Raw genomic sequence first — 18,612 nt, forward strand, 5'->3', positions numbered from 1 at the left:
TATAGTCAGTTTACAATGCTGTATCAATTTCTGATATACAGCATAATGTGTCAGTCATACATATGTTCCTTTTCATATTATTTTTCATTATAAGTTACTACAAGCTACTGAACTATAGTTCCCTGTGCTACACAGTAGAAACTTACTGTTTATCTATTTTATTCATAGTAGTTAGTATCTGCACATCTCAAACCCCCAATTTATCCCCGCCTACACTGTTGGTGGGAATGTAGTTTGATGCAGCCATCATGGAAAACAGTATGGAGTTTCCTCAAAAAACTAAAAATATACTCACTGTAGGATCCAGCAATCCTAGTCCTGTGCCTATATCTGGGGGGAACTCTAATTCAAAAAGACACATGCACCGCAATGTTCAGTATCTTCCTATAAAACAACACTTCAGTGCCCTAGTGGCCTCTATCCAGGGTTCAGTGGGACTATGCCATGTGTCTTGCAAGAACAGTTCTTTAAACTTTAGTGTGCACCCAGGGTAGAGTAGCAAGATTTAGCAAATAAAAACATAGGAGCCCCATCAGAGTTAAATTTAAAAAAAAAAAGAAACTATTGAGTTTTATTGATGGTACAAGAGGACTTTACAAAGCCTCTTCCTCTCTGGGAGGGCCACGTGTTCCACTAGGAGCACCCACGTGTGCACACTCACACAGACACACAGACTTACACACACACACATGCACTCAGAACGAAGCAAAGTCAATACAGAAGAAGAACGGAAACAGGATGTTTTAAAAACCAACACTACTCAACTCCTGGCTCATGTGAGTGGAGGAGCCAGGGCCCCAGACCCAGAGGAAGTGTGAGTGAGGACCAGAGTTTACCCCGAGATGAGAAGCCTGGCCGGCGGGTAGCAGCCAGGACCTGGCCAGGGGCGCCAGCATGCGCTGATACAAGGGCCAGCGCTGCTCCCCTGACATCAGCCCGTCCATTACTGCGGGCACTGCGGCTCTCTCATCCTGGGGACTTGTCACCCGCCAGCCGTACCTCCTCTCTCATTCAGTTCCAGAACGTCTTCTTTCTCTGTGAACTCGTGGCCCATTCTCTACCGCACTTCGTTATTTTGAATTCTGAGCATCTCTTCAATTTCCTGAGGCTATTTAAAATTTTAATCATGTCTCACCATGTGGCATATCACTGACTAGGAAGCTGAAATACTATTCAAGATGCTAACATGACTTCAGAGAACCCGGACCATCTCTAAGGCTCCAGTTATTTTGGGGTGGCAGAGTCTGGAGCTGTGGTTGTCAGACAGGGCGATGCTATTCCCCAGAGAGCATTTGGAAATCTCTGGAGACAGTCTTGGTTGTCACAACTGAGGGGAGAGAGAGATTCTACTGGCATAAAGTGGATGGAGACCAGGGATGCTGTAATACAGAAGACGGCCTCTCACCACAAAGAATCACATGGCTCCAAGCGTTAATCCTAGCACGGTTAAAAAAAAAACCCGGGTCTACAGTCTACACTCGTTCTTGAAACAACCCATCCCCACCTTCTAGTAGCCCATCTCCAAATCTGATGGAAAGACCAACCTCAATACAAAAACACGGTTAATTACAAAGCAATACTTTGACAGTTTCTACCAGGAGGGCACTCCCCAAAGGAACGCTTATTAGCATCGAATCAGTTAGCTCCATTTCCATGCTAGAAGAGAAGACACACGCCCCTGATTCTCAGCTTTGGAAGAATCATTGTCACTGGGTTGGCAAATACAAGAGCCCAGTGTATCTCTTCAGCCTTCATAGAAACACAAGGAAGTAACACGGCTGTTGATTCTTAGTTCCGATTACATAACTGGGACCTTCCTCAGGGCAGCACCTGCGAAGCCCCACCACCCACATCGCCTGCATTGAGTGGCTGGGGCTCTTCCACACCTGTGAGCCACGGGAAAGGCCATGCGTGTGTAAGAACTGAGGGTGAGGGACGCTCACCTTTTCTGCAAGCATACAAACCACAAGAAAGAGGCACCGGCGGCTACCCACGATCACCTCCCTCAGATGTACGCCTCTGTTTCATTACCAATGAAATGCTAATTCATCACCAAGACTCTACCAGGCAGGAAGACATTCAAACATTTGCGGAATATAATCCAAGGGCTTCATCCTTATCTATCACCTTGGTCATACAGGCTCAGAGAGCCTGTATTTCGAGCCAATGAATAGATTTGTTGAATCACTTGCCCCGGTGTTGTGCGTATTTGTGGAGCACCTGAGTGATCACACATAAAGGCTTTCCAAGCGCTTTTATCACCGGGCACGATACTGCGACTTCATCTTCTGTCAGCCGATCGGGCTCACTTATGACAGAAGCGCTTGAGCAGTCGGATCACACTACTCCCCAGCTCTTTTCACTCTCCACCCCAATCGGGTATGCCAGAAGTCACTCATGAGGAGGAACTACGTCGGTACGCAGGCAGCCCGCGGCTGCTGGGGAAGGGCTTAAGGCAAGTAGGGAATTTTGTGTGGAAATCAATTCTTTGCGGAAGCCGATGTATTATGGACATTCAAGCAGGAGAAATTCCAGAAAGAAATTAACTGCCCATGTAAGCCAGCTCCTTGAGGTGTGCATCTATAGTCACTTAAAAAAAAAAGTCAGTTAACCCTTCAGGCAGCTCTTAAATATACATTAGCTATTGCGTGGGGAGAGCTGGGGAGCTGAGAGTGGCCTTTAAACACAGAATTCCTTACAAAATTGATTTACAAACCAGAACAAATTCGCCTCAAATTAAATGAAAGTTTCCAAAGGGCTGGTCTTCAGAGTTTTTCCACTGGCTGTCCTAAACAGGGATCAGGTCCTGGGAACTTCTCAATGCTCACATGGGATATTCTGGAGCTTTGGGAGGGGACAGTCCCTCGCTGGTTGAGAGCAAAGACCTCCCAACCCGAGGTCAACATAGATTATGTCTACTGGAAAGACAAAGCATCTGGACGGATGACCGGGAAACGCCATGAAGGAGTCAGAGCCTCGGATGCTGGAGTGTGGAGGGGAGACAGCCTGGAATCGAAGTGGTCCGGATGCCACAGGTGCCACACGCAGGGACCGCCACCGATCTGTTGCTGGCAAGCATGGCAACGGCCCATCTAAGGAGGATGCGAGGGATACCCCAAGGCCCTCGGACACTCCAACAGGAACATTACGCTGAGTCCTCACCAGCAAGAAGGCACAAAGCTCAGGTTTTGCTTCTATGAGAAACTGCCCTTGGACTTAGCTCAGCGGCAGCCTGGGCAGGGAGGCAGGCAGTGCACTTGTGACTGTGAAGACTAAAAAGGAATATCGCATTTGAAATCCCCTTGTACCAGGCGGGGTTGAAGGTGACTGAACTGAGGACCGGGAGCCAAGGTGAATTCCATGCACTGGGCAGAGCTTTTGGTCCTAGGCTTTGGGTCAGGACGACTGGGGGACAACATACAAGCACAAATCACCGCAGAGACTTAATTAAGGGTCACTTCCGTTTCTTCCTGCCTGCCCGCCAGGCCAGAGATTTCAAGGTCAATGTGTGTATATAGAAGAGGCAGTTTAGGCTTTCTGGGCTGGTTCCCCAGTGGCTAGGATTAGGTCACCATCAAGTCTAAACAAGGGCTTTAGTTTACTGAATATATTGCCCTGATGTCACTTGCTTGGTAGGACTATCTCAATGTCACTTTCCTCGTGGGACTGTCCTGATGTCACTCTCCTGTAATATTGTTCCAATGTCAGCTTCCTGGTAGGACTGTCCCAATGTCACTTTCCTGGTTTGCCCTTGCTCTGTGGCAATGGTTATGATTATGTTACTACTGAGGGAAGGACAAACAGGAACTCTGTTTTGTTTTGTTTTGTTTTTTTGAAACTTCTGAGTCTAAAATTATTTCAAAATTAAAAGATTTTTAAAAAAAGAAAAATCTTAGTGAATCCTTGTAATACAGTGGCTTTAAAAAAAATACTCTGCCAAACTGCAAGAAAACTGAAAAGCAAGGCGGGAGAAAGGGTCACAAAACCTGAGGACCTGCCAGATGTCCTTGGTTTCATCTCCTTTGGGGGCAGTTCGACTCTGAACCCCTCACAGAGCAGGACAGAAAAGCCACCACGCATGAGATGGTTCCTCACAGTAAGGAACATCTGTCTCTTGAACATCAGAACAATCCCGTAAGAGGGCAGGTGTCTCCACCACATCTCTTTCTGTTCCTCATCTCACACACACACACACACACACACACACACACACACACACACACCACCCTCCGTCACTGTTGTCACCTCCTTATTATCCCTTTGGAGTGAAGATATATTTCTAAAATATACTTTTCAAAGTACTCTGTGTCATGCACGTAGGACACACTTAACAAACACTAACTTACTGATCGCTCAGTGACTGAAAGGACCTTCACTGGCACAAAGGGTCAGGAGAAGTTCCTAATTTTTAGTTTGAACACATATTCCCAGTTATTCAAAAAGAACTGCAAGCCAAGGTGCTAGCCCAGGAGACTGCAGACCCAAAGGAGAAAGAGAACTACTCTCCCACAACGCTCCGACCCCTCGCCCGCCGCACAGTCGCGGTGGCTAAGCCCCTCAGAAAGGCTGCGGTGACGCCCCTACAGCTGATTCAGGAACAGGCAGCATCCCCAAATGCCGAGATCCATATCGTGAAGAAAAAAGGCCAGAAGAGAAAGCCTGGGTGCCTCTGAACCAGAGGAGAAGGCTGAGGACTGCTGGGGGTTACGGATCAGCCCAGAGCTACTGGCCCTTGGGCACCAAAAAATATTAAATCTGCTGAATGAAGGTTCAGCCCGGGATTTGTGCAGCCTGCAGCGCACTGGCCAAAAGAGTCCCTGGTTGTGGCACAGTCCTGACAAGAGAACACGAGAGAGAGACAGCACCGCGGAACAGCAGTGGCACAGCTAGAGACCTGGAGCGGACTGTACACAGGTTAACACCGAGAGATGAGCTCCACGGTGTCAGAATGCTGATACAGACAACACTGCTGATTTTTCAATCATCAAAATGATTGCAGGATTGTGGAATCTATACTTTCTTTTCCTCTTTCTTCCCCCACTCCATTCTTTGATTATGGAATTATACCTACCTTCATTCATTCATTCATCATATTGAATTAATTTTTATTGAACGACTACTACATGTCAGGTGCCGAGCTAGGGTCTAAAAGCCAATAAGCTAATGAAAAGAGAACCACAGAATTTGAAGATCATCGAAGACAAAATGTCAGATAGAGACCTAATAAATGTACTTATGGAACCTACATCACCACCTTGAACTAAAACCTCATTCTCAAAACACATGCATGGAACTTTGTTTCCAATTCTGTCAAGTGGACATAAGAGGGAGAAAGTAAATGAATGGAAATGGGAGGCGTCTAACAGGGAACAAAGAGCTTGCTTTGGGCTCAGTTTTGTCATGGCTGACTGGGCACTGTTCCACAGTCAGCCTGCAAGGCTCAGGTGACCTACCAGCTTGTAGGTGGCCCTCTGGTTGTCTGCACCGACAGCCACCTCATTTCTTATGGTCAACCAGCAGCCTGGACGCCCACCCTGGAGACGCACTAACTAGAGAAGCCATGCCAGGCGGCGTTGCTGGCATTCAGTGTGGGATTTAGATACCTTCCAGCCTCGTGCAGGAAGGTGAGCTGAGAAACCTTGAGGGTCTACTTTCTTCCAGGTATTTCAAAGGAGCCAAAACTATGCTATCCAAGTCCTTTAGTCCCCAGAGCTTGTTGGCATAGCTGTGCAGCAAGCCCTGTGGTCGCCAACGAGTTAAATGTCGCTGTCCCTGCACCGGGTCTAGAGTTTGGTTTCCTTCAGTCCATGGGGTTCTGCCTCCTTTCCTCACTGGCATATTAGCGGCCCCCATTAGGCACCTAAAATAGTAAATGCTGTGCTTGGAAGAAACATAATTAAAAGTCTGGAGGAGGGTTGAGGAGATAACCACGACTTTTATTAGGGGTTATTCAGCTGAAGGTAATTAAAAACAGATGATCAGAGAGAGACACGTTCATTCTCTGAGTTCCTCAGAAACTTGGCAAAATTGTCATGACACAGCAGATCCTCAGAGGACCATACTGATGAGTGAGGCCCTTAACCCTTTCAGAGATGGCCCATGGGACAAAATGATTGGAAAGAGGGACACTAAGCTATCCTACTATTCTGATGCAATTCCTCATTCACAGATCTATGGTTAAGCTACCAGCAAAAATTAATTTCTTAAAGTGTTTAGAGAGAAATTCAGCAAGGAAAAGAAATGTTAAATTCTACTAAACAATAGGGTAAAAACCAAGGCCGTCAGAGTGGACAGTTGACCCTTGGATGACACAGGGGTTATGGGGATTGACCCTCCACGCAGTCAAAAATCTGCATATAATTTATAGTTCGTCGTCTACATGTGCGGTTCCTCCATGTCCATGATTCCCCATCAGTGAATTCAACTATCCACAGACAGTATGACAGTGTGGTATTTACTATTGAAAAAATCCACGTATTAGTGGACCCGGGCAGTTCAAACCTGTGTTGTTCGAGGGTCAACTGTACTTTGCTCATCCTGGAATCTGACATGATCTCACACATCTCAAGACTTGGCTGACCGTCAGTTTTGGACACTCTTAAAGAGCAACCGTATGACCACATTAGTAGAGTAACTTGAAGATTTAATAAGTAATTATTGGAATTGAGACCAAATTCAGCAACTGTCACAGATAGCTCGGGAAGACGTTTTAGTTTGCGCTAGTCGAAATGACCAGAAAATCATCAATATCTACTTTGTTTCGCTTCATCTAGATATGGCTCCAGAGAGCGTTCACAGAGAGAACTGACTGCATTTATCCTAAGGAAGCGTTTAACCCAATATCATAAAGGAGTTTCTCACTGCCAACACGCAGCAAGGAAACGTTTTATACCACATCACTGACACTGCCGCCCGGATAACTTTTGGAGTGAATTTTATCCCTCTCAGCTCTGACCTTCCTGGAGGAGCTGAAGATCTTACCTCCACAACATTGGTGGGATCACGGATGTAGATACCAGAGGGTGCCAACATTTCAGGACTGGAGAGCCCCTCGGCGCCAGAGACATCGATGATCACATTGTTTCTTATCACATTTCCTTGTTCTGACCAGTCTAATTTCAGAAAAGATCAAACAAACCCGGGGATTCAAAACCATAATTAAAATGTACTCAACACTCTTACTTCAACTAGCACAGTCATAGTTCTCACAAAGCATAAGTGTACATGTGTCCAAATCACACTCAGTATGTTCAACAGACTGAAGACCTCCAACATCCTGCCGTCAGGCCTGTCCACAAAACACACGACAACTTAAGTGTATTGTAATAGAGTGAAAATCAGTTCACATATTTACCATTTTCTCCTCCAGGAATGACCTCCCAAAGGATATGCCTTATCTCGGGAGATGCACCTGAGAACAAAAGGTCATGTCAGCTTGTCACGTTTCACGCCACCCAGGAAAACGAGGGACACTGCAATACTATTTCTTCTTTTGATGTGGCTTGGTTTTGTGTTTTTATCAATGAACCAGACAGATACAGAACTTTTATATGAACTTTTCAGTTCTAGAGTATCATGGATCAGAAGCTCATTTTATTTTGTTCTGTTTTCCCCCTTTGGGGGGATAATTAGTTTGTTTATTTGTTTGTTTGTTAACATTTTTATTGAGTTATAGTCATTTTACAATGTTGTGTCAAATTCCAGTGTAGAGCACAATTTTTCAGTTACACATGAACATACATATATCCATTGTCACATTTTTTTTTGCTGTGAGCTGCCACAAGATCCTGTATCTCTTTCCCTGTGCTATACCGTATAATCTTGTTTATCTATTCTGCATATGCCTGTTGGTATCTACAAATTTTGAACTCCCAGTCTGTCCCTGTTTGTTTTAATGGAGGTACTAAGGATTGAGCCCAGGACCCCGTGTATGCTAAGCATGCACTCTACCACTGAGCTATACTTTCCCCCGCAACAGAAGCTCATTTTAAATAAAAAAATTATAATAATAACAAAGAAATAGATCTACTGCTTCACTTCTTAGAAAGAGTCTGACTGTCTCTAGAGTCACACACCCCTGTGTCAGCTCCAGCCACACCCCTACCTGTTCAAATTGGCCACCAGCCATCTACCTGCCCCTCACTTTTCTCAGAAGATCTGGACTGTCCTGGAGGAACAGGCTGGGCAGTACTGAGACCCTCACACTTAAGCCAGAGGTTTGAAATAGAAGAGAATAAAAGAGCATGGGCCACGTTACAGAGACAGATCAGCCTCTTACGTGGCATCAACACAGAGCAGCCCCACAGACCCCCTTTTTTTCTAGGTCTTCAGGCATCTGGGCTTCCCACGTCATTTCCTGAGTCTGGGTTTGCAAACTCATTTAGCATAGATTGAGTACATTATCTAAGATGCATTAACAGGTATTCTAATTCCATCACCTGCAATGCAGTAGACGTCATGAGCCTCCAATTCACAGTATCCAAGCACCAAAGGCCAAATTCCTCCCATAGGTTTTCCTCCTTGCCCAGTGAATGCCTACCCCATATCACTGTTTTCTCCTAAAATAATACCGTTATGGTACCTTTCTGAATTTCTGCTCCAGGTTTCAACAAGCTTTTCCCTGACATCAACTAAAGTAAGGATAAACAAAGTCAGTCTTCCATGTGTTAGCTTGACTCCTCTGCAGCTGTCCTCTCCCAACCAAAAGATTTTCCTCCACCTGATCATTCTATCGTCCCTAGCTCTTTGCCTTTTAGAGCTGGAGTTAGTTTATATGAGCCATATTTTCTCACTGAACAGTTTCCCTCTCAGGATTAGAATCTTTGTAGCTTTTATCTTAACGGATCTGTCCTAAGTGAAACATACACATTTTTCCTCTGATGTTATATCACAGAATTAATTGAAATATAAATACAGAGTCTAACTTTCAGTGAAAACCTCGGATTTGCTTTTTTGTTCAGATATAACCAAAGACCCTTTGTTCATTAATACATTCATTTCTTTAGACAAATATATCTCCAATGCACTAGTTAATGTGCTAAGTGCTAAGTGAAATCTGGTGGTAAAACAGATGTTAATCAGATGATCAGAAACATGATATATAATTTTAAATCAATAAGTAACAATTAATGCTAAAAGAGCTTAAACAGAGGAACTTGACTTAGGAGTGTGGGGGAGAGACTCTTACAGGAGGAGAGTGAGTGGTATGAATGGAGGGAAAGGGCTGTGCAAAGGCCCTGAGGCAGGAGAACACACAGCCTTTTGAAAGAATTAAAATGAAATAGGTCAATGTAGTTATAGTGTAGAGGGAGAGAACAGGAGCAAGACAAGTGTACCAAGGTTAATAAAGGCAAAATCACTGAAGGAGTCTTTTAAGTCACATTAAGGATTTTGGATTGTATCCTAAGAGTAGTAAGAAATTTGTAAAGGGTTTTAAGGAGAGAAGTGACATTGACACAATCTGAGATTTTTAGGGATAATTCTAGGCATTGCAAGGGGGATGAACTTTAGGAAACAAAAGTGCACATAGGTGACCATTTAGAAAATTCTGAAATATGGGCCTCTTCAGCAAGCCAGAGGAGGAGCTAAGAACAGAATTCAGCATGTTTTGCTCTTGGTCCAACATTCGGGTTTGAGACTGTACAAAGACATATTCACATGACTTTGAATCATTGTGAAAATTGCTGACAATAAATTTTAAAACCTCCCATTGTATATTTACTAACCTGAACTGAAATGCTGTCTTCAATAAGCAGTTTCCTACTGGGGAAGATTAGTTAGCCAATCAGGGATGACTAAATTTACAATGAGAATTTTTAACTATGACCTGTTTCTAATGATCAGAGGCTAAAGTTTGCACAAATTGGAAATTCAAGTTTTGGGACAATTTCTTATAAAAAACCACGTGTCTTATACCAGAATGCCAATATTAAACAAACTCGTTTCACTTACCCACCAGCAGTGCGTGGCCTAAAATATTGTAGAACACATTGTTGTCCACCCTCAGGCCCGAGGTCCTGGACATGCTGAGGCCTCTGCTGAAGGAACACCACACTGTGCAGCCCTGCATATAGGAACCTGAACAGGAGAGAAAAAGGTAAAAACTAGAAAGGAACCTCAAAGGTGCCTCAGATTCTGCTGATCACCTCCAGAGCAAGCCAGAATATAACCGAGAACATCCACCCACACACTCATTAAACTAAAAGGATGAGGAGTTGGCACCAGAAATCAAATCAAGAAAATGGGCAACTTGGGCCACTGTACTGCAAAGATACCAAAGATAAGCAGGGTGCAATCCAAGGGTCACAAAATGAGAAACAAAACCATCTGAGAAAGACAGGATGGCCAAACCACAAAGGCTGTCACAATTCCCCACTGGCCACCATCATTGGTATCTACTCTCAACACAATATGGTGGACAACAGCTCGAGAGAAGTTAAGAACAATGTGAAGAGCATTACTTGTGGGCCAACCCTGATCTTTTTTTTTCCTTAAATTTTATCTTCTTATATATATTTTTTTTGTTTGGGGGGAGGTAATTAGGTTCATGTATTCATTTTTTAATGGAGTTACTTGGGATTGAACCCAGGACTTCATGCATGCTAGGCATGCTCTCTACCACTGAGTTATACCCTCCTCACCAACCCTGATCTTTGAAAACTGCACCTGGCATGAGGAAGTGCAGTCATTGAGCTGCAAAGGAATATTTTACCTTGCCAGGCAATAATATCTTTGGCCCAAGATAGCCAGAGATTCTTATTTCAAATTATAAATAAAGCCAGTGGTTGATCTGAGGACCACACTCTCACCTTTGAATACAGTAGTTTGTGAAACTGAAGGGGAAATACCTCTACTAAGCTAACAGAAACTGACATTTAGGAAAATCATTACACTGGCTCCACGGGCCTATTTTATGACCCCCCCCCAATCAACCTATGTGGACTGGATCAATCAAGGAACAAATATTTACTGAATATCAACTGTATATTTCAGGAATTGTGCATTGTGCTGGAGATATAAAGATAAATAAAACTGAGTAAATTCTGCACTTGTGTATCTGAAGTCTGATGGAGGAAACTCATGTTAAAATAATAAAAATGTAGTGTTTGGATAATAAAATTATAAATCTTGAGAGAGCAGTTTTGCGTTATTTCCAGGTAGTGAGAGATATTATATCAATGTCAAACGTTGGAAGTATTGAAAAAATTACTTCGGTTTATGTAATAATTTGACTTTTAAATTGGGACTATTCAGAAAGTTCTCAACTATAATGCCTGCAAAGACACAGGGACCGTTGGCTCCCCTGGATCTCAGCTCCTCTAGCACAAATGTCCTCACATCCTTCACCCATAAGTTAACCCACCCACGTCCACTTATGCAGGAAACATTGCATGCTGCAGATTTTCACTGACGCCGGATCTCCACCATGACATCACTCCATCAGGATACGCCTGCCCATCTGAACAACCAGTACGGACTGATGCGTTTACAGGGCTCTAGTGGGTGGAGTTCAGGGACTGGTAAACCTCTAAAAGCAGCGTGCATGCAAAGATTCCAGCACCCTCTAACCCCAGGGACTGGGGACAGCTGGCTACACAGGTCACGCGGGCCTGTAGGGCATGAAACAATAAAGGATTCTTTGGCAAGCATGCCAGAAGTTTCTAACCTCTGGGTTAATGTGTTGCCCCCTCCCAGGAAACACATTTGCATTTTAACAGAGATCTACAGGGGATAATGTGTGATTTCAGTGGATTTCAAACTTTTGTTAAGCCCTGAACCCTTTTTCAAATAAAACCTAACATACATTAATAAATAATAGTGCAGCTACTCGAAGCAGAGATTGGGCGGGAGGCAGATTAAGTGAATTTTTGAACCAGGTGGGGAGAGCCGTGATTATGTTCAACAGATAACACATACGTAATTGTTTTACGCTCACTTCTCCTGGAGCTGGCCCCACACCAAACATTGCTCAGCACTATGAGCACCAGGAGACCAAAAAGCCAGAGAGAAAGGCACAAAGATACTGATCATCCTAACATACTAGGGAAAGAGGCGTGTTAGGAACCATCCCCCTAAATTAATGTAAAAAATAAAATAAGGTGGATGAGATCTGGAAAATTCGGGTAAAGAGACATTCTTGACATGCAGATGATTTGAAATGAGAGAAAAAAAAAAATGCTGCAGCCGACTAGCCAGGACCCTGCCTTCAGTGACCGCAGGGTTTATTCTCATTACCTGTCGAAATCCCAGCACCTCTCAAAGCCCACCTGAACCTTCAGATACACCCTGACGCGTTTCGTGAGGCATTAACTCCCTAGCACCACCCCTTTCAAGGAAGGCAGCTTGAATGTGTCGGTGTCAGAGGTGCTGAGGGCTGGGGAGGATAACAGAGATGCAGCCACTGTCCTCCTCACTCAGCGCCCACACCCCAATTCTCTGATCTCTGTAGGTCAGATTCTGGAGCTGGAGTCTCCCCCCGGATGGGCCCATGTTCCTCTGACTTTGGTTTCAGAGCCTTTAATAGCACATCTGGTCATACGCTCCTTTCCTGATTCTCATCTTTTCTACCTACTTCTGCATTTGGACAACTTCATGAGGAAAACGCTCTCCGCTGTGCCTGGACTTCCGCCCCCTGAGGATTTATACTGTCAGTGTCAATTTGCCTGTGGTCACAAAGCTATTCAATGGTAGCGGCAGGATGCAAAACACGGATTTGTTGTAGTTCCCGCCACATCGGTTGCACCTACAGTGACGTTTCTCAAAGTGCACTCCCCGGACTACTTGCTCCAAAACCATAAGGTTTGTTTGATAAAAGTTCAGGCCCCGAGGCCCACTCTAGATCAGAATTTGTCTCGGCAGGGTCTCTAACCCTGAATTTTAAGAAGCTCCCCGAGGGAAGTTTCAGGCACGTAGAAGTTTGAGAACCACAGATATCAGGGGTATAATGATCCAGCTCTGAACCACCTCTGACCCCGTGTACCACCCACCATGACCCTCTGCATGGAGAACCTTGAATGTGGAAGAAGAAAGGAAAATGAGGGGTCACAGGCCTGGACCTCCTTACCTCTCAGAGCTCCCACCAGAGTCAGCGAGCTCCCGTGCTTGCGGAAGGCTTGCCCCAAGTCCCGGAACTGCACTCCCTGTAACTGGACCCGGCTGGGCTCCTCGGGGAAGGACTGAATGATGACTCTGGCCCCCAGATCTCTGGATCCCAGCACCTTCTCACTCTTGGAATACAAACAGTCCTGCAAGTTACCTGAAACACAGAATGAAAGTCAGGAGGAGCAGAAGTAGGTACAACGTGCTTCTAGATAAATCACCCAGTGTGAAAGGCACTGCCGGCACAAAGGGCAAACCATTACTGTGTATTTCATTTAATAAGCGTACTTCCCTTTTAGTTTGATTCTCCTCTTTGGATTATTAATTAAAACATCCGATAACTAGGACATGATGCTGCCTTCGCTCTATTATTTCCAAAAGCCCCAAATCAATCACCTTAATTACTGTCACAAAGAGGCTGACTCTAACCCACAAACCCAACCTAAATAGATGCTTATTTCAATCCAAAAGATCCCCCGGAGGGAGCGTACAATAAAATGACCTTCTCATAGCAGATAATTGTAGGAAGAGAGGTGAGCGTTAAATGTAATCATAGTTCTTCTCAGTCTGAGGCTGTCTGATGGGGCTTTCCCATCATTCTGCTGCTTTATGGTTTGGGGACTTTGTCATTTCCTCAGTGGTGATCAGGCCCCCCACACCAAGGCCTCCTTCCCAGAGGAGCCCCTAGTGAGGGTGCCAAACCGCGTAAACGTACCGCACACAACTACCACTGCGACAAAGCACTGTGACCCCAGGATCTGAGACGCTTTCTGCGGACGCGTGGCGTTTGGTGGTGGGAACTGACCTCAGCGTGGAGAAGAAACTGTCTCCTGAATTAAGTCTTTATTATCCAGGTTAATAAACCAAAGAAGTACTAGTCATACATAATGGTGGACCATTCAACAGTCACTTTCCAACACCCGGAGAATGAATATATAGGAGGCAAATGAAGAGGTGTTTGACATTTGTACACATTACCACAATTTTGATTATGTGTGTCAGTGATCTGCAGTATTTTCCGGTGCCCAGGCTTCTTACTGTATTTGGCTACCTTGTTCCCACACTTCAGCCCCACACGAGGAGGTGAGTGACATGAATTTTGTTTTATTTTTAGAATTTTTTAGCAATGTTTAAGAGTTGTGGTGAAATCAGGGTTTTTTTTTTTTCTTCCATTAGGAGTCAACAGATTTATAATGGCCCAAACCTAGAAGCTTGGTCTCTCTTGCAGCATGATCAAATGCAATGTTCTGTACAATATGATCTGAGAATACACATATGAGAATTACCAAGAGAGTCTGAATAGACTGTAGATCCCAATTCAGCAAGTTGTTAAAGTTGGCAGTCACTGGATTCTAATCCACTGGATCCAAACATTTTTCAGAATGACACTTTCATGAGCTAGATGGCTAGCGGCTGGGGGATGGGGTCTAGGTCCTTCTTAACCCAACCACATCCCCACATTACAGCCACATGCATCTGTGTGTAGCCATGACTCAAACCTCTAACTCCAGCCATGACCACCAGACAACCCTCCTCACATGCTGGCCTGGCACCCCAGTCTCGACGTGTACAAAATTAAATTCATGCTCTCCACCCTCCCACCCCTAAACCTGCTCCTCTTCCCATCTCAGTAAACAGCCTCCTCATCCATCCAGAGCTCGTGCCTGGGAGTCATCCTTGACACCCAAACCACCCTGGCCCAAAGTTGACAAACGATGTCTTCACAACATGTGAAAGCCTCATAATCTACAGCCTGAGAAACCAAAACATAACCTACTAAACTAACCATCCCTGAAATAGATGTTTAATAGGCACATCAGTGTGATTCAGTGCCTGTTATTCCTCCAGAAGATAAATTGACTTTTTCAACCACTTACTTAAAGTATGTGGTAGTTCACACAGAAACAAACTCCGAAAGTGGGGATGGAGGGGGGAGGGGAGCCCTACCAGCCCATCCGTACAATGGGCTGCCCGTGTCCCTGACCCTGGCATTAACCAGCTTTCCTGAGAATTTTAGAAGAGGTCCGGAATCTGCGTGAAGACTTCTTTATCACTTCTAACCTGGAAATTTAATTCGACTCCCTAGATTTAATCATTTAACAGGAGTTTGGTTTTTTTTCCCCTCCCCAAGAAATGATTAATTTCTCAAGCAGATACTGTGGTCTATCTCTTTCACAAGGTGGTTGAGGGCAGCAGATGAAATGATCTATCTAGAGCATTCATTCTGAAAACTACAAAACAGTATGGACATGCAAAGGGTACAGGGTTTATTCCATTCTGGAAGAAGCCAACCATACCACAGATCATTTGACACTGAAGACATTCTTTCTCACCCACTGGACTTCCCAGTGGGATATTTCTCTCTACCTTCTGAAGCCTCGGCCCCCGGGCAGGAAGCAAGGAGCTTCACCCTCTCGTCCGTGAGGTTTCCCTGGATGGTGACACTTCTGCTGAGTAGCACCACCATGACCTTTAAAACACGGCGCTCTCCAGCCACCCAGTTCTCTGTGGCATTGTGGGAATATCTGGGGGGGAAAAAAAAAGAAAAAAGGCACATCTGAAGATATCACTCCAAACCTTATTAGGAATAATAAACCACTAAATTAGCCAAATTCTCCATCTGGGTCTCTATTTCTTTAGAAACTCGGACACAGAAGAGTGAACTACAGGCACAAGCATATAAAAATTAGGAACTAGGCTGACTATTGCTCTGACCACTTACTACAAAGTGAAAGTTCTAGAGCCTTACAAGAGAAAGTTATTTAAGACGTCTGGTGGGGAGGGTATAGCTCAGTGGTAGAGTGTGTTGGTAGAGTGTGTGCTTAGCATGCGCAAGGTCCTGGGTTCAATCCCCAGTACCTCCATTAAAATAAATAAATAAATAAGCTTAATTATCTCCCTCCCCTCCACCAAAAAAATGTCTAAGGTCCCACCATATAGCACAGGGAACTATATTCAATATCTTGTAATAATTGACAATGAAAAAGAATATGAAAAGGAATATGTGTGTGTGTGTGTGTATAATCGAATTACCATGCTGTACATCAGAAACTAACACAGCCTTATAAATTGACTAAACTTCAATAAATAAATAAACTTAGCATTTCACTACCTAAAAAAAAGTCTAAATCTTCAAAATGTTTCATGCTGTGTAATTTTCTTGTCAGAATGTCTAGCATTATTTAATGTTAAAAAAAATTATTGAAAGATAAACACATGTCTGGACTCCAGCACAGTTAAGACCTCATCTCCTTCTGTCCAAACGGAGCCACGCGGACATGCAGTACCTCAAGGGTGACCTCAGATGGAGGTCTGCATGGTGCACTGTGTCCACGATGACAGTCTCTTCTGTGGGCTTGGCGCCTTGGGCACCCGCCCCGCTGAGGATGACGACCTCCTCCCCAGGGTGCCAGTCCACCACGTCTTCCAGGGCCAGCACTGTGTCCTGGGCATGGGCAGCTGCTCGAAGATGGGTGACCACTACCTCTGGGAGCGAACCTAAAGCAAGTCCGGGGGAAACTTGCCTTTAGACATGTTAAAAGTTACTATGAATGTGATGTTATTCAGCCAAGGAATCCTATGAAAGAAGAATCCGGGAGAGCAATGGGGTGCGATGGGCATCAATGCCTTCATTTTTTTTGGATATTAGTTTTCCTGTCTCTCACATGGTGGCAATAAAAGTCATCCAGGATAGAGATGGGTATGGGGTAAAAAACACAGGAATTGGAGCCAGACTGACTCTACAACTGAATCACAGACTTGCCATATTCTGACTCTGTTCCTTTGGGTAATACACTCAGAGGTGGGTTTCCGTTCCCTCGGTTACAAAGCGGAAGCAGCAGAGCCTTCCCCCATGGGGGTTTTGGAGGATTCAATGAGATAAGATCACTGAAACAGCTAGCATGGACCTGGCCACGTGACAGACCCTCAATACAGTCTCGTCTTCTCTCTTCCTTCCCTGCATCACGCTGTTGAGGATGAAACATACCACCTCTTTCTTATTCCAAATTAAAACCAACGGCTAGCAGCCTCTCCAAGATGGAAGTTCCCAATGAATTTCTAAACTGAAGACTTTCATTCACGGTACAAACAGTGATAGCAGAGTTCAAAATCACCCTCAGAATGGGTGTGCTAGGTCTCAGTGTATCAAATGATCTCTTTATATTCTAGTACAGGGCGTGTCCAGGACAGGACTGCTAAGCAAAGCTGAAGAAGGGGGAGCTTGTGACTCTGGATATCTTGGTTTCTAGGTTGCATCCACCTGACCCTCCCCAAATCTGAACACTGCTCCTTAACCAGCATTAATTCGAGAAGGTAGTCAGGCTTGTAGTTTACTCTGGTCCTTCCCAGCAAGGGTCAAGGTGAAGAGTTTTCCACGCCATTATCTGAAGCAACCCCACTCCTTCTTCTTTCCTCCCCACATTTCCTTCCTCCTTCACAATAGATCATAATTTACCTTTAGCCCACAGCAACTTCCTGTCCTCCCTTTTTGCACTAAAGTAATAATACTTGAATCTCTAACTACAGAGGTGGCCAACAATAAATCATTTTCAAATTATTTTAAACTTCCCTCTTTATTTATTTGTCTATGGGCAGAGAGCGGGGTGGGCACTTGTGCCAATAATGTTGTTCTAGGCTTAGAAAAGGTCTCTGGGTTAATGATGTAATTTCCGAAGTTTACTCAGGCAATAATTTCGTCTTGAAAAAAATTTACAGAGTTCAAAATTTCTAATTATAGAGCAGGTGAAAATTAAGACATAAATCATCCCCAAAGAAAATCATTTTAATTTTATTCCTGTTTGGATGCTTTAACCTTTGGGAACAATAAATGAAATAAAGTCTAGTCAGATGTATATGCGTATGTACATGTGAATGTCTCTGATCTGCTCTTGAATGTCTACGCAGAAAAATCTCTACCACGCGGGAAAGTGTTTGTCAAAGACAAAATGCTATTAAATGCTGTGATTGGTGGGTCACATACCCAATCAACAAGCAAAAATACCTACTGTGCACCCATCAACAGGCAGCAACACATGGCAGAACCAAGAGTAGGGACAGCAAAGATATTTCTCAACTGATCATTCTTATCCATCATAGTCAATCAGAATGAATGGGGGAAAATCACAGAGAAGCTTTGAAGTGAATTTTCAACTCAACATAAACTCAAGTCCTTTCAAATGTTGACAGAGCCTCTGGAAAGCAGTTACTTCAATTAAAAAAAACCCCACAAACATTATTGAGAACTTAGAATAAACCCAACTTGTGCTGAGCAGTGTTATTCTGAACTTAAGAACTGTTGGTTTTCTGAGTTTTCTCTTGTTTTCCATGTAACAGATCGTACAGATCAGGAGGCTGAAATAATGCTTCAAGGACAAAAACATACAGTAATGAGATGTCAGCACCAAATTCTGAAACCAGGTCTTCTGAATCCAGAACCAGAGAATTGGACACATAATGGAATTCCTGGCCTCTGGAAATTACTGTATATTAACTGTATCAAATTAGCTCTCTTAT

General features: G+C 44.1%; 1 protein-coding gene across 12 annotated transcripts in view; it reads right to left on the bottom strand.

The window, feature by feature from the left end:
* Positions 1-18,612, bottom strand: part of PKHD1 (PKHD1 ciliary IPT domain containing fibrocystin/polyductin) — a 369,459-nt gene that overhangs the window by 205,904 nt on the left and 144,943 nt on the right. For 11 of the 12 annotated variants that reach the window (XR_012501162.1, XM_074348887.1, XM_074348889.1 and 8 more), the window contains 6 exons: positions 16,386-16,596; positions 15,466-15,623; positions 13,064-13,255; positions 9,952-10,077; positions 7,355-7,411; positions 6,982-7,112 (listed from right to left, as the gene is read on the bottom strand). Coding sequence is in view for 11 of the 12 variants with exons in the window: in XM_074348887.1 (XP_074204988.1) it covers positions 6,982-7,112; positions 7,355-7,411; positions 9,952-10,077; positions 13,064-13,255; positions 15,466-15,623; positions 16,386-16,596 (875 nt within the window). In the remaining variant the exon portion in view is untranslated. The remainder of the gene's footprint in view (positions 1-6,981; positions 7,113-7,354; positions 7,412-9,951; positions 10,078-13,063; positions 13,256-15,465; positions 15,624-16,385; positions 16,597-18,612) is intronic. The other variant, XM_074348890.1, reaches the window with a different exon arrangement.

Source organism: Camelus bactrianus, chromosome 20 (assembly GCF_048773025.1).
Source record: "Camelus bactrianus isolate YW-2024 breed Bactrian camel chromosome 20, ASM4877302v1, whole genome shotgun sequence".
NCBI classification, from domain to species: Eukaryota; Metazoa; Chordata; class Mammalia; order Artiodactyla; family Camelidae; genus Camelus; species Camelus bactrianus.